A 22,447-nucleotide genomic window follows, 5' to 3' on the forward strand; every position below is an offset into this window, starting at 1 on the left:
AAAAAAAAGAGAGAGAGAGAGAGAGAGAGAGAAGCCAGATCTCACAGAACAACAGCAATTTGAATTCCCAGCCTAGTCGATCTGAAATGTGCCAGGCATATACATGAGTGTGCAGAATTCGATGGGTCCAGAGGACTGCAGGAAGGGGACTGCAGTGCGACCAGACCCTGTGAACAGTGGTTGTAATTCTCTCTCTCTCATACATACACACATGCTCTATCATGAATAAAGAAAAAAACTGTTAATTATTTTTCTAAAGAGCCAGTTTTAGGGTCCACAATCATGGGGTCTGAGAACACTCTGAAAACACTTTGAAATTTCTGAGGAGGGAAATTTTTCTGGAGCGAAGCTTTCATGTAAGTTTCAAAGGAGTCAGTGATCCGAAAGATTAGGAACCCAGGCAGCCAGTAGAGCTTTTGCACACCACCCTCGCCATGTCATCTTCCGCTGAGTCTCTCTGCACAGCCATCCCAACAGACCCAAAGCTGATCTCCCCTGACCCACAGTCCACTCCTCTCCACTTCCACGTCCTTTTTCTGCAACTGACACGTTTTCTCCAGAGCTGTTCAGACTTCTCTCCCCAGCTGACCTCACCAGGTCCTGCTTTCATCTGCTACCCGGATATCCTTTTCCTCCCTGGCAGCCTGGCTCTCCCTACCACCCACACTGCACCCACCTCCCGCAGCTTCGTCTCCCCCTTTCCCCACCTGCATACTGCCAGATTAACCTTGCTACCAGATGGCTCTTGGCCCTGCTCCAAGCTCCTGGAAGCTCACACAGCCTCATCCCAGAAAGACCTCACACTCGCTGAGTGCTTGTACCATGCCAGGCACTTGGCTGAGCACTCTACTCACACTCTTGCATGTGAGCGGACTTCAAAAGGTTCACAGAAAAACAGAATTTAAGTATAACTTTATTTCAATGCAAAATTTTTCAAGGGCTGGAGAGTGGCACAGTGGTAAAATGCGATTCTTTGCAAGACTTACTCACATGGAAAGGTTCCGGTTCACATGGGAGACCTCCCTGAGTACGCAGGGCATGCAGGTGCCCATGATCTGGGGCTGGCTGAGGCTGGGTGTGATCACGCTGCCAACACCCTGGTGGGGTACAGTTGCTCTCTCTCATAGAAGAAATGAATCAAGTTCGAAAAAGTTTTGAATTTCACTCTTACTTTTTTTTTCCTTTGGAGGATTTTGCTATAGGGAGCATGCACTCGCCAGAAAGACAGAGACAGGGAGATAGAAAGTGAGAAATCACCCCCCCAGGGGGGATGGCCATGCCGCAATCCCTTCTCCTCCATTCTCTTCTTGGGATCTTGAGCACACATGCACACGTGCCCAGCGTGTTTAAGCCACCAGCTCCGGGACTTGAACCATGGTCAACTACATGGGAGTCTAGCAACATAGCCATTATGCCAACTGCTGGTCCCCTACACTCTTACTTTTTCATAATACATATTTTCCATGAGCTTTTCGAAGACTCCATTTGTATTGAATCCCCACAACCACTCTATGAGGTAGGTACGTTATTAGTCTTCCCATTCTTCAGATGAGAAAGCTGAGGTTCATGGTGGTTAACTGACTTGATGAAGGTGACTTGTCCAGGAATGGAGCTGGGGTATGAACTGGGCAATGCAACTCGAGAGCCTGCCTTCTTGGCCACCAAGCAATGCCACTGTCCAGTACTAACGCCTGGCCTGCAGCCCTCCCATCTGGCTCCGAGCTTCCCTCCCCCAGCCCCTCTGCTGCCCTCCTGGAATGCTCCACTTGAACCAAACCAGCCAGGTAATGTTCTCTCCTAACTAGCCTGCCCGCTGCTGCTCACATGCCCCGTCCTCCCAGTCTACAGTAAAATGAGGGAGGGTCTTCCTCTGGAAAAATAAAGATGAACTAATAATCAGGGAATAATTTGACCTGAATGAGAAACTGGAGGTTGTTCCAATGAAAAAGCTGGATGTGAAATGTCATATACCTTATGATCAAAAAAGAATTTCAAAGAGTTCATAGAAAAATGGAATCAAAGAATGAGTTTATTTTGGTGTCAACTTTTTTTTAAACCGTGCATGATTTTTTTCATATGCATTTTGCATGAACGTTTTGCCTCACACTCGCTGAGTGCTTGTACCATGCCAGGCACTTGGCTGAGCACTCTACTCACACTCTTGCATGTGAGCGGACTTCAAAAGGTTCACAGAAAAACAGAATTTAAGTATAACTTTATTTCAATGCAAAATTTTTCAAGGGCTGGAGAGCGGCGCCGTGGTAACATGCGATTCTTTGCAAGACTTACTCACATGGAAAGGTTCCGGTTCACATGGGAGACCTCCCTGAGTACGCAGGGCATGCAGGTGCCCATGATCTGGGGCTGGCTGAGGCTGGGTGTGATCACGCTGCCAACACCCTGGTGGGGTACAGTTGCTCTCTCTCATAGAAGAAATGAATCAAGTTCGAAAAAGTTTTGAATTTCACTCTTACTTTTTTTTTCCTTTGGAGGATTTTGCTATAGGGAGCATGCACTCGCCAGAAAGACAGAGACAGGGAGATAGAAAGTGAGAAATCACCCCCCCAGGGGGGATGGCCATGCCGCAATCCCTTCTCCTCCATTCTCTTCTTGGGATCTTGAGCACACATGCACACGTGCCCAGCGTGTTTAAGCCACCAGCTCCGGGACTTGAACCATGGTCAACTACATGGGAGTCTAGCAACATAGCCATTATGCCAACTGCTGGTCCCCTACACTCTTACTTTTTCATAATACATATTTTCCATGAGCTTTTCGAAGACTCCATTTGTATTGAATCCCCACAACCACTCTATGAGGTAGGTACGTTATTAGTCTTCCCATTCTTCAGATGAGAAAGCTGAGGTTCATGGTGGTTAACTGACTTGATGAAGGTGACTTGTCCAGGAATGGAGCTGGGGTATGAACTGGGCAATGCAACTCGAGAGCCTGCCTTCTTGGCCACCAAGCAATGCCACTGTCCAGTACTAACGCCTGGCCTGCAGCCCTCCCATCTGGCTCCGAGCTTCCCTCCCCCAGCCCCTCTGCTGCCCTCCTGGAATGCTCCACTTGAACCAAACCAGCCAGGTAATGTTCTCTCCTAACTAGCCTGCCCGCTGCTGCTCACATGCCCCGTCCTCCCAGTCTACAGTAAAATGAGGGAGGGTCTTCCTCTGGAAAAATAAAGATGAACTAATAATCAGGGAATAATTTGACCTGAATGAGAAACTGGAGGTTGTTCCAATGAAAAAGCTGGATGTGAAATGTCATATACCTTATGATCAAAAAAGAATTTCAAAGAGTTCATAGAAAAATGGAATCAAAGAATGAGTTTATTTTGGTGTCAACTTTTTTTTAAACCGTGCATGATTTTTTTCATATGCATTTTGCATGAACGTTTTGAAGACTCCCTCATATGTTGTTGATTTTTCCTTTTCTTTCCAATACAGAGAAAAGACTGGGAAGAAATGATAACCAAATGGTGTGTCTTGCAGAAATCTGACAGTTGCTTTTTCCACTTCTTTCCACTGTCTATCCTTGCAAAATTCTCTAAGTTAACATAGGCTACCTATGTTACTAGGGGACATCAAGAAAGGAAGGTCAGAAGGAAGGAGACTATCATGAGGGAAAACAGCTTTGTGACTAGACATTCAGAAGACTGTGTCCTGCAGTCTCAGCGTGAGGACGGCTGGAGGGGTGTCCAGGGTGAGCACCTCTCTGTGCTGGGCCCAAGGTCACAAGCTACAATTCAAAAGAGAACCCATCGGGGCCTTCCCCTTGAAGCATCGCAATAATACTCCCATTTCTGATTGAACCTTCCAGCCCATGCCTCCTGATGGGATGCAACTGCTGACATCTGTCCCTATCACAGCCCAAAGGAGTCTCCTTAAGCTCTCTGCCCATCTGGCCTCGACACTGGCCCCATCATCCCTGAAGCAAGGAGTGACAAAGAGTGAGAGTTTGAGAGTCAGGTCTGCATAGACATATGTCCCAGCTCAGCCACTGTTCAGTCATACCCTCTCAGGCAAGTCCCTTACATTTTAACCTCAGTTTCCTAATCCATAAAGTGAGATGACAGCATTTATCCCATAGGGCTGTTGTGTGGACTCACTGAGATAACTTAAGTGGAATACTCAGCAGAGTACGGGCCCCAGTACACACTCAAAGGTTAGTTCTCACTGCTGTTCACACTCTCATGAGTAAAGTTCCCCACTCCTTCCATTGTTTGATAAATGGCCTTACTTTCAAACTCCCAGATTCTTGACGAACCATCTGGTATACATTTTACTATTTCCCCATTGCCAAGCTGGTCACATTGCAGAGTTGACACTCACGTGACTTGTGTTACTGTGTATTTGTTAAGTAATTTCCCAGCACTACCCACTCTTACCACCCAGAATCCCCCTGTGTCATCCAAGAGCCAGCCTTTACAACCTATTGTTGGCCTGTGGGACAGACTCTGAGCGGCCTCTAGGCCCCGAGGTCTACGTACCTATCATTTTCTGGAGCAGCAGCGAGTTGCCTTTTCCAAAGAGCACGCAGAGGTCCAGGATCTTTGGGATGTCAAAGAGGAAGTTATTGTAGAGGATTTCTCCAAACGCAGAGGGGGAAATGAAGTGATCCTTATGAAAAGAGCAGAGAGAGGGAACCAGCAGTTAGCGTAATGGCTATGTCGCTGGACTCCCACATAGTCAACCGCGGTTCGTGTCCCGGACCCGGTGGCTTAAAAAAACTCACGCCGGGCGCGTGTGCGTGCATGCCCAAGATCCCAAGAGGAGAATGGAGGAGAAGGGATTGCGGAGTGACCATCCCCCCTGGGGGGTGATTTCTCGCTTTCTGTCTCTATGTCTCTCTCTGTCTGTCTGGCAAGCGCACGTGCCCTACAATGAAAATCTCTCAAAAAAAAAAAAAAAAAAAAGAGCAGAGAGAAAGGATGGAGACTTTCCAAATGCGCATACATTCTCAAGCAATAGCAGGCTTGTGAGAAACGACCCTCAGGTCAATCAACTGGGGAGCGACTCATTAATGATGCTCTGTCCCATGGTGGGCACGCCCGAGCTTCATGTGCAGACTTGGAGCAACAGCCATTCTGTGCTTCCATGTAAAAAGAAGCAAAAGCACACCACAAAATAGTTGGCTAGGGGTTCATTCTGAAGTATTTATGGGTGGGCTGCCACCATAGCACAGTGAGTAGGTGCTCTGCATTGGCAGCCGGGTCCCATGTGGCCGACCGCAACTTGAGTCTCGGCCCCAATGGCTACAGAAATACACTGGGCATGGTGCGTGAGTGTCCCAGATCCTGATGGGATGGAGAAATAGAGCAAAAAGGATTGTGGCATGGCTATGTCCCCTTTGGGGGGTATTCTCTCCTCTCTCTCTCTGGCAATAAGGGGAAAAATGAAATATTTATGACTAGCAAAAAGTCTAGAGTTGCTGTAAAATACTTGGAGGGGAAGAAACTCGAGAGGGGAGAGAACACAAGATTGGTAAAATGCTGCTAATTGCTGAAACTGGGTGACAGGTACATGAGATTTGCTGTACTTTGTATATGAAAATACCGTGTAAGTGTATATATATATTTGAAAATTCCCATATTAAAATGCTGAAGGGCCAAGCAGTAGCAACGGGGTCCATGTGGAAAAGGTCCTGGGTCCTTCCTAAGCATCCCAAGTGTTGTGTGCATGCCTGCCCGTGACCCAGGCTGGCTGACACTAGGAGTGTACTGTAAGGTGAAAACCCTGTTGGGGATACTTGTCTTCTCTCTTTCCTTCTTTCCCTCCCTTTCTCCCTTTCTTTCTTTCATGGAAAAACATCATTTTAAAAAAAGGAAATTCTGGGACCAGCAGTTAGCGTAATGGCTATGTCGCTGAACTCCCATGTAGCCAATTGCGGTTCGAGTCCCAGACCTGGTGGCTTAAACTCGCACCAGGCACGTGTTTGTGCATGCATGTCCAAGATCCTGAGAGGAGAATGGAGAAGAAGGGATTGTGGCGTGGCCATCCCCCCTGGGGCGGGTGATTTCTCACTTTCTTCTCTCTGTCTCTCTCTGTCTTTCTGGCAAGCACACTCGCCCTATAGCAAAAACCTCTTAAAAAAAAAAAAAAGGAAATTCTATTTTCAAAATATACACATATATGCATACACACACATTCAAAGAAAAAAAAATCCCTGAAGGAATATGCAGGGAGGGGATTATGTGGGTAATATTTACAACCTACATAATATTTCTGTAGCGTTCAAGTTGGTTTGCAATAGTGTAATTATTTTTAAAATCAAGAACAAGAGAGTAAGATCTTTATAAAACGATACACACCTTCCTTTAACGTCAGAATCCACGTTTTTACCTCTGACACACGAGTTAAGGCACAGTCATGGGTCAATCGGCAAGGCGGCCCTGGGCTGCCATTGGTGAAAAAACCAAGTGTAACAGACTATCTGGGGAGTGAGAGGATGAGGGAAGTAGACAGATTTCTTCCCCAAGGGTGGGAATAAAGGCCAAGGGGAGACAAAAGGAAACTCGATCCTTCTGTGCCTTCCTTCCCAGGGGCAGTCTGGCCCAGAGGTATTGGGTGTCTGGGGTTGGATAGTGACCCGTCAAAGAATTAGGGACTTACTTTGGATTCCTTGTGAGTGGACATGCGAAGGAAGGTGAGAAAAACACTTCGGTGGAGGCGCTTCTGCATGTCAACAACCTCAGGGGCTGGGGCCACCCACTCGTCAAACTTTCGGGGGACATGGTGCAGGTAGGAGTCCAGGCACTTCTGCAAGGTCTCATCGAAGATAACCTAAGCCAGGCGACAGAGGGGAGCGACAATTTATCCCTGAGGCCCAAGGACTTGTGGACGGACTCTGCAGGGGCTCGCTGCCCATCAGCCCTGGCCTATTGCAACATTCCAACCCCAAGGGACCAAGAGGTATGAATGAGCTGGAGGCTAAACACACGTTTCTAAAAATGACGCTTTGGGAGGCGTGTAAACACCATTAAGACTGTGATACAAGACAGAGCCATCCAAACCACAATTTGCTGTTAAGGATCCAGTGTAAGAAGTAGACAAAAAAGCACCTCCTGGGGGAAGAAAAACAACAACAGCAACCAACCAACGGCATGTCATGTGCTTTGTCTTAGCGTTAATTTTGATAGAATGTTACCTGGCACCAGAATTTATCGTGAGGCAAGGCCAGGAGCCAGTCGAGGTCATTGGCTACGAAGGTGGCGCGTTCCAGGTACTCCTCCACTAGGGCGGGAATGTTGTCTTTAGGGGGCGGTTTGTATAACACAAAATACCGGTCTGCCTTCTGCTCGGGGTGCTACGGATCCAAAAACCACGTGTTAACGTGGCAGAGATTAGTCAGCGAGGGCCCATTTGCCAACCCACAGCAATGACAACACTTGGTTGTTCCAACCGGTGACCCTCCAAGGAGCTCTCAAGCATAAAGAACCAAGTGTATCTAACAGAGGGGCATGGGTGCATCCAGGGAACAGTAGGCAGTCAGGAAAAGCCATGTGGAGTGTATTTAATGACATGGGGAAAGGTTAAGGGGAGAGAAAGCAGGACAAGAAACGATTTAATATCATCAGCTTGGGTTTTAAATATACATATGTATGTATACATATCCATATATACATATTCACACACTGGTACAAATTTAAAAAGGGGTTGGGGGGTAACTCTCCAAAGTTAATAATCGTTATCTATGACAAGGGAAGGGTTCTAGCTTGAATAGATTCCCTTTTCTTTTTTTTTTTTTAAATTTACCAGAGGCATCTGCACTCACCAGAGAGAAACAGAGAGACAGAGAGAGGAAGAGGGAGAAAGCAACCCCCACCCCATGGGACATGGTCATGCCACAATCCCTTCTCTTCCATTTCTCCCTCCTTTTGGGATTTTGAGCACACATGCACATAGGCCCGGCATGTCTTTCAAGCCACCAGGGCCTGGACTCAAACCACGTCATCAGCTGTGTGGGATCCAGCTCCCTTAACCACAAGGCCACATGTCATTTAAAAAAAAGGACACGAATCACTTTTAAAGTTAATTTTTAATTCTATCAGTGAGGCATGGGCATCCTTTCTTTCAAAGTCCTCCAATACTGCAGAGAATGTGAGTTGGCTGGGGCCACACACAGTCCCCATCCTCCCAGGGGTAACCGTTTACCATCTTTTCTAGACATTTATACTAAAATATACCCATATAAAATATTTGTTTGAGTCTGCTTTTCTCTTTTACATGCATAGCCTAAAACTATATGTATTAGTGTTGTACCCTTTTTATAGCCAGGAAAAAACAAAAAAACTCAGTAATTTCTTTTCTTTTTTTAAGGTTTTTGCCACAGGGTGAGTGTGCTCGCCAGAAAGATACAGAGACGGTGAGAGAGAAAGAGAGAAATCACCCCCTAGGGAGGATAGCCACACTGAAATACCTTCTCCTGTATTGTCCTCTTGGGATTTGGAGCATGAACACACATGTGCTTGGTGTGATTTTCAAGCCACTGGGCCCAGGACTCAAACTGTGGTCAGTCATGTGGGAGTCCAGCGCCTTAGCCACTATACAATCTGCTGGCTCTTCAGTCATTTTTTTTGAAGGAAGAGAGTCTACTCAAGTAGCTGCAAATCTTAGCTTAGAATCACCAGTTCACTCTTCTGGCCCTTGCCTGGCCCTGAACAAATCTTACTTTGTTCACCATAAAGCGAAGCTGGGCTGTTTTCTCCCCTCCCTACATAAGGGTTGTTTTCTCTAGGCGAAGCAGTAACCGGAGGAAAGCCAGGCCATGTCTCAGCTGTTATCAACCACAGTCCACCCACTTCCAGGTCTGCCAGTGCGGGGGGTACAGAGAAATCAAGACTGACAGGTCCACCTCCTCTCAAGAACCACCTATGTCTTTCTACTGCCTAATGCAAATTTTCAAACTGGAGTCTTTGGGCTCCACAAGGATACCTAGGGGGGCAATTAATCACGTGGGTCTACACCTACTCTCATTTAAATCAGATCAGATACTACATTTACAGGTATAATTCTGTTATAAAAGGACTTCTGGAGCCAGATGATGGCACAGAGGTAAAACACAACACTGCAAGGCTGAGCCGCACGGAAACGTTCTGAGTTTGTGTCTGGAGACCTCCCTGAGTATGCCAGGCATGTGTGCACCCATGATCAGGGCTGGCTAAAGCTGGGTGTGGATCATGGCATCAAGACCTTGTCAGGGGTGCTGTATCTCTGCTGTCTTTCATGGAATAAACTTTAAAAAAAAAAAATACTGCTGACTTAAGTTCAGAGCAAATGTCTGCAGGCTAAATTCATCTCTTTGGTTTCCAAGCCACCTCCTCTCTTCCTCTTCTACCTGTTGACACTTTACCTCTTAGGTCATCTCTCAAGCCAGGCAACTCATTTTCCAACACACACATACACACACGCACACACACACACACACATACACACATGCACACACACAAACCCCCAACCTGAGATTCTGCCTCATTTCCCCCCCGCCCCCCCCCACACCCTACCTAAGATTCTGCCTCACTCCCCCAACACACACACACACACACACACACACACACACCCCTACCTGAGATTCTGCTTTCCCACTCCCTGCGATCCTACCCACACCTCCCTGCCGTGCCAGGCGGGGGCACAGGAAGAAACAAGTCCGTGTGCTCACAGGGCCCATGTTCCAGAGAAGAGGACGCACATCTAAGGCACCAAGTGAGCACAGAACAGAGGAAGTGACAGCTCGAACCTGGCAGAGGGACTGGGGGAGTGCGAAAGGGAACTCAGCACCTGGAGGACAAGGACAGCTTCCCAGAACAGGCAGCACCTGAACTGAGCCCTGGAGGATGAGGAGTTTTAGGTGGAAGAAACATTTGTATGGAGACATATAAACACAACATAAAAATGGGCACACGGGCCGGTTCTGTGGTGCAGTGGTAATGCATCGCTCAGCAGAAGCCAGATCCCACGTGGTGACGGCGGCTCAAATCCCTGGCCTAACAAGCCTGAAACACACGGGGTGTGTGAGTGCCTAGGATCTGACAGGCAGGGGGCCCGGAGGAAGGGGATCGCAGCAAGGCTAGACCCCACGGAGGGTGCTCATCTCTCACTCTCACATGTGCACACACATGCTCTGTCATTAAGAAAAAAGGCGGGGTGGGCTAGCAGGTGCATAGGGGTTAAGGTGCTGGGTTCTCAACATGGCTGGCCCTGGTTTGAGTCCCAGATCCAGCAGCTTGAAACTCAAGCTGGGCATGTGTGCATGTACGCCCAAAATCCTGAGAGGAGGATGGAGAAGGGGTTGGGGTATGGCCATCCTCGCTGGGGGGTGATTTCTCACTTTCTGTCTGTCTCTCTAGTGAGCACATGTGCCCTATGGCAAAAATCTCTGAGAAGATAGAGGAGCACAGATTATACTAGGTGTGGGGAGATGGGTTTGGAGAATGCTAGAATGGCGATAATGAGAGCCACCACTCACTGAGGACCTACCTCATGCTACCCGCTAAGTAGGCACATTCCTCAGCCTATTTCTTTCTTATCTACAATGACGATTTGAAAGGGAGGTAGTTTTCTCCCCATTTTACAGAGGAGGAAACAAACACTCAGGAAGATTCAGGAACTTCCCCAAAGTCATGGGATTCAGGAGGTAACTGAGGCAGGATCTGACCCAAAGCTTGCACTGCAGACCTACTAAATGACCAGTGGTTCTCATGTGCCATCCTGGTCTCACTGATGGTCCTTCTGACCTCAACTCCAGGAAGCCTCCTTGACCCCCCAAAGTTGGACTAGGAGTCCACGGACATGGACATGGGCTCTCCCCAGCACCTGCACTTTGCTCGTCTGACTATAGCACTTGTCGAACTACATCCAAATTCTTTTTTTTTGGAGAGGTTTTTGCTATAGGGCACGTGCGCTCGCCAGAAAGAGAGAGACAGAGACAGAAAGTGAGAAATCACCCCCCCAGGGGGGATGGCCATGCCGCAATCCCTTCTCCTCCATTTTCCTCTCGGGATCTTGGGCGCGCACGCACACATGCCTGGCGTGAGTTTTAAGCCACCCGGTCCGGGACGCGAACCACAGTCGACTACATGGGAATCCAGCGGCATAGCCATTACACTCACTGCTGGCCCCTAAATCCAAATTCTTTAAGGTCAGCAGGGAGAGAGGAATGGATGGATTAGCAGGGCAGGGCAAGGACACTTTTGGGGTTTGTAGAAATGTTTATTGTCTTGATTATGGTGATGGCTTTATGGGTATATACCGATGTCAAAACAAACCGAACAGTATACTTTATTTATCATTGCCAGCAGGTATGTGAGCTCGCCAAAGAGACAAAAAGAGAGGAAGAGGGAGCAAGCACCCTTCAATGGGGCATGGTCATGCCACAATCTCTTCTTTTCTCCTTCCTGTCAGGATCTGAGGCACATACATACATACAACAGGCATATTTTTCAAGCTGCTGGGGCTGGGACTCGAACCACCAAGTTGGCCATGTAGGATCCAGCTCCCTTAGCACTAAGCCACAGGGTCAGCCCTGAACTTGTCTATTTTAAACACGAGCTATTTATTATGCTTCAATGATACCTCAATAATGCTACGTAGAAAAAGAAGGCTTACTTTCTCAGCTGTCTCCCCTTCTTGCCTGGGGGACTCCAGAGGGAGTCTGAGCCTTGCTCATCACAGCAGTCCAGTCCCTAGAACGGCGCCTGGCGCTGAGCAGACTCACCACACATATTTGCTGGTAGGACAAAGGAATGAATGGAGGCAACAGAAGACCAGATCCCGCCAAAGTGTCTAACGGACCCTGAATGCAAGCTCAAGAGTGGGGACTATTTCACCGGGGCCAGACAGCGGCACAGCAGCAAAACACAATGCTCTGTGAGGCAGGCCCACATGGGAAGGCTACTGGTTTGCGCCTGGAGAGCTCTCTGAACACGCTGGGCATGATGTGCCTATGATCAGGACTGGCTGAAGCTGGGCACAGATCAGAGTGCCTGCTGGGGGTGCTGTATCTCTGTCTCTCTCACTCATGGAATAAACAAATAAACTTGGGGGGGGGAGTGTAAGTATTGAAAAGGAAAAAAAAAAAAAAAAAGAATGGTGACTTTATTCTGTAGCTAATGCGGGGCCAGGAAGATCTCAGAGCAGGGAACAGCAGGTCCCAGCTGTGTCCTCTCTCCTACTCAAGTCCATCCCACCCTTCAGTGAGCCTGGCTTAGGTCCTATCTGTTCTGAAAAGCTATTAGAACATTCCTGGGCCCTGCCTGGGGGCGCAGCGGTAGCATACTGATCTGCAGTGCTGGAAACCACATGGCTTAGAGGGTTTGTATCCTGAGTTGACTTAAAACACACTAGGTGGTGGGGGCAGAAAGAGGTGTGTATGTGCACAGGATCCTGACTCACTGGAGGGCTAGGGGAAGGGAGCACAGTGTGACAAGAACCTATCAAGAGTGCCTGTCTCGGGAACCAGCAGTTAACGTAATGGCTATGTCGCTGGACTCCCACGTAGTCGACTGTGGTTTGCGTCCCGGACCCGGTGGCTTAAAACTCACGCCGGGCACGGGTGCATGCGTGCCCAAGATCCCGAGAGGAGAATGGAGAAGAAGGGATTGCGACACGACCATCCCCCCTGGGGAGTGATTTCTCGCTTTCTGTCTCTATGTCTCTCTCTGTCTGTCTGGCGAGCGCACGTGCCCTATAGCGAAAACCTCTCCAAAAAATAAGAAAAAAAGAGTGCCTGTCTCTCTCTTTCTCCCTCTCTGTCTCTTCATTCTCTCATGAAAGAAAAATAATAAACAAAAAGACTATGCGTTGTCCATCAAACATCAGTCCTGCTTATCTTGATAAGAAAACACTGGTCCACCCACAGTGGCACACAGATAGTGCCACTCACTGGGAGGCTGAAGGCCGCATGGGAGACCTGGGATCAGTCCCTAGGCTGAACTAAACACACCAGGTGCAGTTACCCAAGCCTGCAATCCTAACTAATAGGGAGGCTGGGGTGAGAGGATCAAAACACAGTGAAACCTGTCAAAAATACCTGTCTCTGGGGCGGGCAGGTGGCATGGTGGTTAAGGCACTGGACTCCCATTTGTCTGACTGCAGTTTGAGCCCTGGACCTGGTAGCTTGCTTTCTCACTTTCTCACTCTCTCTCTCTATGTCTCTTTCTTTCTCTTTCTGGTAAAATATATTTTTTAAAATGATGATTATGAATAAAATTAAATAAAAAATAACTGTCTCTGTCTCTCATCCTTTCTCTCTCTCGCTCGGAAGAGACGGAAGAGAAATGATTTTGTGCTGTTCTCCAAATGTTCTGCTTATGGGTCTTGTCTTCCTTAAGAGCTCAGTCACCCATTCTTGCCCAAGACTATTTTGTTTGGGCCTTTTAGTATGTGCTAGTTGAATAGTAGCTGTTTATATAAAACATTAGCGATAAAACATTAGCTTCTCCTGGACCAGCCAGGTAGCATGGATCCCTCATGGCTGACTATGCAGTTCAAGTCCCAGATAGGGTGATTTGAAAAACACACTGTGTGTGTGTGTGTGTGTGTGTGTGTGTGTGTGTGTGTGTGCGCGCGCGCGTGCATGCCCAAAATCGCAGAGGAGACTGGAGGAGAAAGGACTGTGGTATGGCCAACCTCCCTGGGGAGTGCTTTCTCACATTCTCGCTCCCTCTCTCTCTGTCTCTCTCCGGAAAGCACACAGACTCTATAGCAAATTAAAAAAAATATCGCTCCACCTATCAACCTTCAAAAGCAATGTGACAGCTGTCCCTTGGCTAGAGAGCTTCCTGCCCCTAGTTGAGACAAAAGAGACAGATAGCAGGTAGGTACATACTTAGGACAAACGCTCAGGAGCTTCCCGCGACCTGCAGGGGAATACACGGTATGGCCAACATGACCCCTCCTCAATCAGATATCTCAGCCCATCCCTCTTCCCACCCTTCCCAACACTCAATGATGCTGTCACGTTGTCACCATCATCATATCTACAATCTACTCAGCGCTTACTATGTTCCAGGTACAGTGCCAGTTCATAGACACCTCATTAAATCCTCCAAACCACCCCACAAAGCCGATCCTTTTACAGGGTGAGCATCCTACTCCCAAAATCTGAAACACAAAATGCTATATAAAATCTGGAACTTTTTTTTTTTTTTTGAGAGATTTTCGCTATAGGCCGCGTGCGCTCGCCAGACAGACAGAGAGAGACATAGAGACAGAAAGCGAGAAATCACCCCCCAGGGGGGATGGTCACGCCGCAATCCCTTCTCCTCCATTCTCCTCTCGGGATCATGGGCACGCACGCACACGCGCCCGGCGTGAGTTTTAAGCCACCGGGTCCGGGACGCGAACCGCGGTCGACTACGTGGGAGTCCAGCGACATAGCCATTACGCTAACTGCTGGTTCCCAAAATCTGGAACTTTTTGAGATCTGACATTATGTCACAAGTGGAAAGTTCCACACCTGACCGCATGTGATTGTCATAGTCAAAACTCTACAACACAAAAATACTGTAGAAACTTATCTTCAGGCTATGTGAATAAGCTGTATTCAAAACATAAATAAATTTCATGTCTAGACTTGGATCCCACTCCTAAGATATCTCATTATATACAAAGTGACTCTAAAAACCTTGTGGGAAATGGAATTCATATGAGTTTATTTTGATGCCAAAAAAATTTTGAAATCCATACGGTTTGTTTTATAATAGGCCTTTTCCATGAACTTTTGAAGAGCACGCATAAATGCAAATATTCCAATATAAAATTGTTTTAAAAATCTGAAATCCGAAACACTTCTGGTTCCAAGCATGTTGGATAAGGGATGATCAACCTCTGTTGAGTTTTTGGATTCTAAGGCTTAGAGAAGTAACTTGCCCAAGAGTACACACATGGCCAAATACGTGTGACATAACTGTAAAGCTTGTGCCCCTCAATTCTATCATTCTGCAGCCACTTCTAGTGACTGGTGCTTGGTGTAGGAGTCAGGCCTCTTGAGGCTCCAGGACTGAGCCTGACGCCATAGCACAGTGGTGATGCGCTGCTCAAAAGAGGCCAGATCCCACACGGCAACCATGGTTCAAATGCCCAGCCTGGTTATCCCAAAACATGCAACATGTGTACAAGTGCCCTACATCTGACGGGCTGGAGGACTGGAGGAAGCGGATGGCAGTGTGACCCTATGGCATGTGCTCCTCTCTCTCTCTCTCCTCCCCTCTCCCTCTTGTTCTCACGTATCCATGCATACACTCTATCATGAACAAAGAAAAGACAGGCTAGCCTCTGGCATGGTGGTTAAGCTGGTTGGATCCAACATGGCTGACTGCATGGTTCGAGTCCCAGATCTGGCAGTTTGAAGGCTAGGAGATGGGGTCACACTTACCTGTGTTCCTGTTGAAACTGAATACTTGTTGTATATGGATTCTGATCTATTTCTCAAAATGCTACAAAGAGTGCACCTGAGCTGCTAGCCAAGCATTTGTACAATGACAGAAGGGGCCAAAGGCTTAATGTTGTGACTGTATTAAAATAAAGTATCTTGAAATTAAAAAAGAAAGAAAGAAAGAAAAACACACCAGGCATGTACACATGCATGCTCGAAATCCCGAAAGGAGGAAGAAATGGAGAAAGGGTTGTGGCATGATCATCCTCCATGGTGGGGAGTGGAAGGGGGGCTTTCTCTCTTTCTCCCTCTCTCTTTCTCTCTCGCTCTAGCAAGTGCATGTAGCCTCTGGCAAATTAAAAATAAACCAATAAATGAGTACATACAGACATCTAAAAAGAAAAGAAAGACTCCAGGACTGTACACTTGGATCCTTCAGCCAGGTCTACCCTCCCATTGTTCTGCCTGTCTACTGCTAGTCACCCTTCAGTTCAGAATCACTCCTCCTTCAGGAAGCCCTCCCTGGCTGCACACACCCTTCCACTAGCTCCCAGATGTCCTTGCTCCTACACCCCATGCTGGTCTAGATGAGCAGCCCAGGCTCCGTAGCAGCCTGAACTCTAACAACCCTGATCACACCATACAGAAGCTGCTGGTTTATTTTTCTCTAAGACTAGGGGTCTCTCAAGGGCAGGGACCATGATTTTTCTTTGTAGTCCCAGCACCTGGCACAAGCCTGGGCTGTGGTTCCTGACTCACTTACCAAATGTTTCCTGAGAGCCTACTATGAGCCTGGCACCGAGAAACCAAGCATGACGGGAAGAGACCAGGCCCTTGCTCTCGGAGAGGCACAGTCTAACAGCTCAGGTGTTTGTTCAGCACGGAGGGGAGGACCGAGGTGGAAAATCAGTTTCCGTCACCCAAAGAGCCTGTCTCCAGTAGCACTGTCCAACAGAAACTTCCACGGTCATGGACCTGCTCCATAGCTGCACTGGCCAATGCAGCAGGCACCCACCCCATGGGCTATTTCAATTTAAAATTCAAGGAAAAATCCAGGCCAGCCATGGTGGTACTGAGGTAATACAACACCCCACAATGCTGAAGTCACCTGGGAAAGTCCCAGATTCAAGTCCCAAGGGCCCCCTGTACACAACAGGAATGCACCTGCCCGGCTGTGATCCAGGCTGGGGGCAGATCATGGTGTGAAGACCCTGTCAGAGATGCCTGTCTGCCACTCTCTCTGCTTTTCTGTCTCACTCTCATGATGAAAGTCAAAAAATGTAAAACATCCAATTCTGGGCCAGCCTCGTAGCCCAGTGGTTAGGGAAGCGCGATCACACATGTCTTATCACAGTTAAAATCTCACTCCTAGTGGCTTGAAAGACACGTCAGGCACATATGCATACATGCTTGAAATCCTGAGAGGACGGAGAAATGGAGAAGGGAATGAGTATAACCTTGTCCCATCAGGAGGTGCTTTCTTCCTCCCCCTTTCTCTTTCTGTGTCTCTAGCAAGGGCATGTGCTCTCTGGCATTTAAAAAAAAAATGCAGCTCCTCAAGCTTATAGTTCATGTGCCTGAATAGCTTCATTTGGCTTATGGCTAACAAGTGGACTACTGTACTGAACAGTTCTAGATTTTCTGATAAATCTCTCTCAAACATGAAAAGATTATAATAGGAAACAAGAGGCTTTATAGCAGAAAGGTTAAGGTTATAGGTTCTAGAGTGAGCCTGGCTGGGTTCCCATCCTGGCTCCCTTAATCTCCTAATTCTGTTATCTAGAGCTCTCAGTATCCTCATCTGTAAAATGGGGACAATCAAAATATTCATCCACGGGGCAGTGATATGGCCTACATGAAATGATCCATTCAACGTTTAGAATGGGTTGGCACAGACCGAGTAGTCTATAAATGTTAGGTGTTATTATTATTAAAGAGTGTTTAGGAAGTAACAAGAAGCCATCCAGAAGGCAGGAAATAAAAGACCAAGCTCCTGTTTCCCACGACTTTGCTCAAGCCCCCAGAAAACACTTCCTCCCACCTTGTTCAAGTAAGCTCATATTCTTGGGAAAACAACAAGAGGGTATGGGCACTCCAGTCCCTGCATCTGTCTCCTTGTTCTGTAGCCTGGCACCTCTCCACAGCTCTAATCTCCCTCTGCAGCTGGTAATCAGCATGTTCACAGCCTCCTTAGTTTTCAGTCTTGCAAGCCCTGCTGGAGTCTCCATATGTGGTGCGTCTTATCCCAGTTGAGATAAAAGACGGCCCAACCTCTGAGACCAGCCGTTCCTACCAAAGTGTGGATAGCAGCTTAGATAGCTCTGAAAAAGCCCTACCTGACACCCGAACAGCCCCCACAGGCTCAAATCCCCAAACCTGGCTTTGGGCCTGATCCATTTCTAGCCTAGCTCAGGCTGAGTCAGAACTGCCATCAGACTGATTCAAAATTAAATGCTTGGGGAGGAGGAGGGAGCTGTGGAGTGGTGACATGGAAAATACTACTCAAATTCAAGCTTCTGCTCGGAAGGAAACTTCTACACTGGGCCTGTAAGGGCCTAGCAAGTGTCTCAGCTACTAAATTACTGACCGTGGCCCTTGGGTCATTCTCAGAACAGATAAAGAAGGAATTTACTTTTTGCTTCTGAAATTGCAAAATTGATAGTATCAGGTGGAACGGCCTCAAGGCACCGGCTCACCAGCGCTGGTGAAGTCCTTGGCTTTCCTGTCTTCGGGTCCTTGTGGGTGATCTGGAGTTGTTCCAAGGGCAGGGCTGGCATTGTGCTGCGTGACCCTCCTGAAAGGAATATGGATGGGAAGAAGAGAGCAGACACACAGACTCCTGGGGGCAGGACCAGGTCTGGGGCTGTTCCCAGAGCCAGAAGAGAAGTTTTGACCTCTGACCTTGGCCTTAGGGGCTCCTGATGCGGGCCTCCAAGGCCTGGCGCAGACACCTACTAATTCAAACTAAGTGACTTTTTCCGTCTACAGCCGCAGTTCTCAACTGTGGAGGAAAACACTTCCCAGGTGACCATTCCTGATTCATCCCCATCCCCTTTGAGAAGAACCGGCCTAAAGTACCCAGATCATCTTCAGTATGGCTCCAGTTCTGTGTACTCACGAGCCTGTGAGCTGTGAAGACAGTGCCCAAGGCTTGCTTTCTTGCTTTCCTGTGGCCTGCATGGGTCTGGTACAGAGATGACCTCATCAAATGTTTGATGAAACAAGTATCTATAAGGACACTCTTCTTGTAACTCTAACCAGCTTTAAATCTTTTGAGGGCTTCACCATGAGCCTTTTTTCACCTGTAGAAGGTATTAAGCTTTAACAACCTCTCTAGGCTTTAAGGAGGAAGGAAATGGATGAACAGAAGGATCAGGGAGGAAGGGAGAATTCATAGAAACTTGTCAGTGCAAGCTCCTTTCCAGAGGCCCAGACTGGCTTCAGAGCCAGCAAGTGCCCCAGGTTTCCTGTCTGGCTGTGTAATGGTCTTGTTGCAATACCACTTGGCCTCACCCATAGGCGGGACGTGCGTGTTGGCTGAATTGTGGAATGGGAGTGAATTAGGCCCCTCAGAAGACGTGCTATAAAAGGTTGCCACAGTCTCAATGACAACATGAAGACAGATACAGCCCACGATGAGGAAATAACCACCTCCTGGGTCCTCGCTGAGGGGGCATGGACAGTTAGGAGTTATAAGTGTCCCATATCTCAGTTTTCAGGCCAGGCCCTGATAATGTGAAGATAGACTGATAAGAACATAGTGATGGTTAATAGATGCTGAGAGGTCTTCTAATTCCTTTTTACAGCATTTACTTACTCTGCCCACATTGCCTTGCTTTACATGTATTCATGTTTACAATTCTTTTAAGGTTGGTTCTACGTTGTCTTCATTTTATCAGTGAGGAAATAGAAGCTCAGAGAAGATAAGGAACTTGCCCAAGATCTCTTAATGAGGAAGTGGTGAAGCAGGTTGGCTCCTAACCCTCACTAGCGTGGGTCTAATCTAGCTTAGTCTAGTCTAGTGGAATTTAGGAGTGAGGTGGGGTGGTGGGGTGGCTGTCACAGAATTTCTAGAGAGTCTAAAAATCAAGAGGGGCTGGATGGTGGTGCAAGTATAATGCAGTGCTCCACAATGCTGAGGCCATGTGAGAAGGTCCCAGGTTTGCATCCTGGGGCCTCCCTGTACATACTGGGAATGTGCACATGACCATGATCTGAGGCTGGCTGAAGCTGAGGGTAGACTGTGGAATGGAGACTGTCATAGTGCATGTCTCATCTGTTGCTCTGGCTTTCTCTCACTCATAGAAGAAAGAAGTAAGCAAATCTAAAGCAAATGAGAGAAAGAAAGCAAATCAGAGAGCCTCAGTAATCTTGATTGTGGGAACTAGCCAGGGAAGTGGGTATCCAGGCAGAAGAAACAGAAGAACAAAGGCAAGGGGGTAGAAGCAGCCTGGTACCCAAGGGCCTTGGTTCTGGTCTGTTTCAAAGACTGCGAAGATCCCTACCCTACAGGGATATAAAGACAGAGGACCAGTCAGCCTAGTTCTTGAGGTCCGTTCAGGAGCTAGGATCCCAGTAGATCAGACACATGGTCCTTGTACACATGAGGTGATCTGAAAAAAATCTCAAGGCAAAGCAATGAAGGAGTTGGGGCAATTTTCATCTTTCAGCTTTGTAAAGCATAGACGATCTCCTCTGCACATGTATGTTATTTCCAATGAAGCTACTATCTTACTAGACTCTTATAACAACCCAGTCAAGGATGACAAGGATTATTACACTCAGATGTCCAAACAGGGGCCCTGATGTGCTCAAGGCAAATATGTGAATGGCCAAGTTGACACTGAAGCCCAGCTCTTTTGCCTTGGCACCTTGGGACCTTTGGGCTAAATATACTAAAAGATACTTTTTTCCTACTCCCCAACTCCAGCAATGCCAGGAGAGCAGCTGGAAATACCAGAGGTCTACGCACCAGTGCAGGAGTCTAAATGAGTCACAGACCCAGCTCTTTCCAGCAAAAGAGAGTCGTGACTGTGTCGGGTGTGGGGCCTTAGAAGAGTCCTAAGTAGGACTCTTCACCCTTTAAACTCAAGGCCCCTGAGTACAGGCCTAGACAAGTAAAAATTCCCTCCTATAAGCCAGTGCCTGCAAGGACAGTTCAGGGTCAGACTGGTCTGGTAGTTGAAAATATCTACAATCCTACATCCTGAGTTCAAGTCCTGGCTCCACCTTTTCCTACCCTTGTTGAGATCTTGAGATAGTTCCTTAACCTCATTAAGCCTTGATTCCCTCCTTAATAGCATATAATCTCTTAGGGTTGCTGAGAGAGGTATTTAATGCTAAGTGTTCCACACACAATAAGTACTCAATAAAATGTAGTTGTTATGATTCAAGATCTAACTATAGGCAGAGCATCCTCAGTTACTCAGAAAACACTGACGGAATACGTTTTGGGTCTTGGGCATGTAAATGACTAAAGTTTGTTGTTAGAACTATGACAGAACTTTCCAAAACTGGAGCAGAGAAAGGAAGGAGGTCACAAAGAAGATGACCTATAAGGCGGATATTGAAGAATAAGAGGAAAACTTGGGCATTCAACGCAAAGAGCAAGCATGAACAAAGGCTCACAGCCTTAAAAGCATGGCTTTTTTTTTTTTTTTTTTTTTTTTTTTTTTAAATTTCCTCCTCTAAAAACACAAGGTCAGGGAGGGGATGACAGAAGTGAGGAGGGAAGAGGTTGGATAAGGAAGATAGGAAAAAGTTTAAAACAGCCTTGAACGCTCTGCTAAGGATGTTGGCCTTTCATCTGAAAGCAGTAAGAAGTCATTTACATAGGAGAATGTCGTGATTGGAAAGAGATGATGATAACCAGGTGGCAAGAAAGACCTCGTATGAACCACGGGAGGGCAAACATCGTGTTAGTCATCTCATTCATGCAAAGGTTTTTGAGCATCCATTATATAGCAGGTACAGGGACCCTCAGAATACTAAGGACAAATAACAGACTGGTCCTGCCCTCACAGAGCTTACAGTCTTTATGGGAAAGACAGATATGAATCCAACAGTCTTATGAACAAATCAAAATCGGTACCCTGATGTACACTAGGCCCATGGGGTTAGGGCAGTATTTAACAGAACTAACTTGAGGGAGGGGGCATGTCAAGGAAGATTTGAATTTTCATTTAAAGTACAGGTAGAAATTAACTAGGCAAAGGGCCAGCCAGTAGTGTGGAGGTTAAGGTGGCTGGATTCCACATGGCTGACTATGCGGTTCGAGTCCCAGACCCAGTGGCTTGAAAAACATCCCAGACACATGTGCATGCACGCTCGAAATCCTAAGAGGAGAATGGAGGAGAACAGATTGTGGTGTGGCCTTCCTTTGACGGGGGACTAGAGGGTGCTTTCTCACTTTCTCTCTCTCCCCTCCCTCTCTTTCTGTCCCTCTATAGGGACATGTCTAGCGTACATGCTCTATAGCAAATTTTTTTAAATTAAAAAAAAATTAACTAGACAAAGACTAAGCTTTGAGTTCCAAAAGGACAAGAACAATGATCATGATGAGTACGTCTGTGCTCACATCTGGGACACAATTACAATATGGTCTGGGGGCATCCCCAGGCCACTGCTGTCTCACTTTCTCTAGCTGTCATCATTCTTCTGGTCTCAATTAAATACTGCTCTCCTCAGAGACCTGACCAAATCGCCCTATCTGAAGCATGCACTCTCCCGGTGACTGTCGTATCTTTATTTTGTGCATCTGCTTGTTGTGGACTGTCTCCTCCCACTAGACTGTAAGCTCTAGGAGGGCAGGAGCCTTATCTGTCTTGATCAGTACCTAGATCTATGCCTGGCACTCAACACATAGTTGTTGAATGAATGAATGAACCTTGAAGAAACTGAAGTCCCGGGTGAAGGGTGGGGACCATGGCTCGTCCAAGATCACTGTGGGACCAAGCCTCGAACCCGGAACTCCCAGCTATGATGGCTTAGCGTTGGTTGGATGGAGGTGGATCACGGCCCCTGCGGCAGCCTAAGCCTTGGCCCTGCCGTGGAGACCAGAAGTGAAGGAGTC

At 47.4% G+C, this 22,447-nt stretch overlaps 1 protein-coding gene across 1 annotated transcript in view; it reads right to left on the bottom strand.

The window, feature by feature from the left end:
- Positions 1 to 22,409, bottom strand: part of ASCC2 (activating signal cointegrator 1 complex subunit 2) — a 59,305-nt gene extending 36,896 nt beyond the window's left edge. The window contains 5 exon segments of the mRNA XM_006147910.3: positions 4,493 to 4,622; positions 6,615 to 6,785; positions 7,150 to 7,308; positions 18,072 to 18,169; positions 22,262 to 22,409. Of these exon segments, the coding sequence (XP_006147972.1) occupies positions 4,493 to 4,622; positions 6,615 to 6,785; positions 7,150 to 7,308; positions 18,072 to 18,169; positions 22,262 to 22,301 (598 nt within the window). The 5' untranslated portion in view covers positions 22,302 to 22,409.
- Between the last annotated feature and the right edge of the window lie 38 nt (positions 22,410 to 22,447).

Source organism: Tupaia chinensis, unplaced genomic scaffold (genome assembly GCF_000334495.1).
Source record: "Tupaia chinensis unplaced genomic scaffold, TupChi_1.0 Scaffold000226_1, whole genome shotgun sequence".
In the NCBI taxonomy this organism is placed as follows: Eukaryota; Metazoa; Chordata; class Mammalia; order Scandentia; family Tupaiidae; genus Tupaia; species Tupaia belangeri.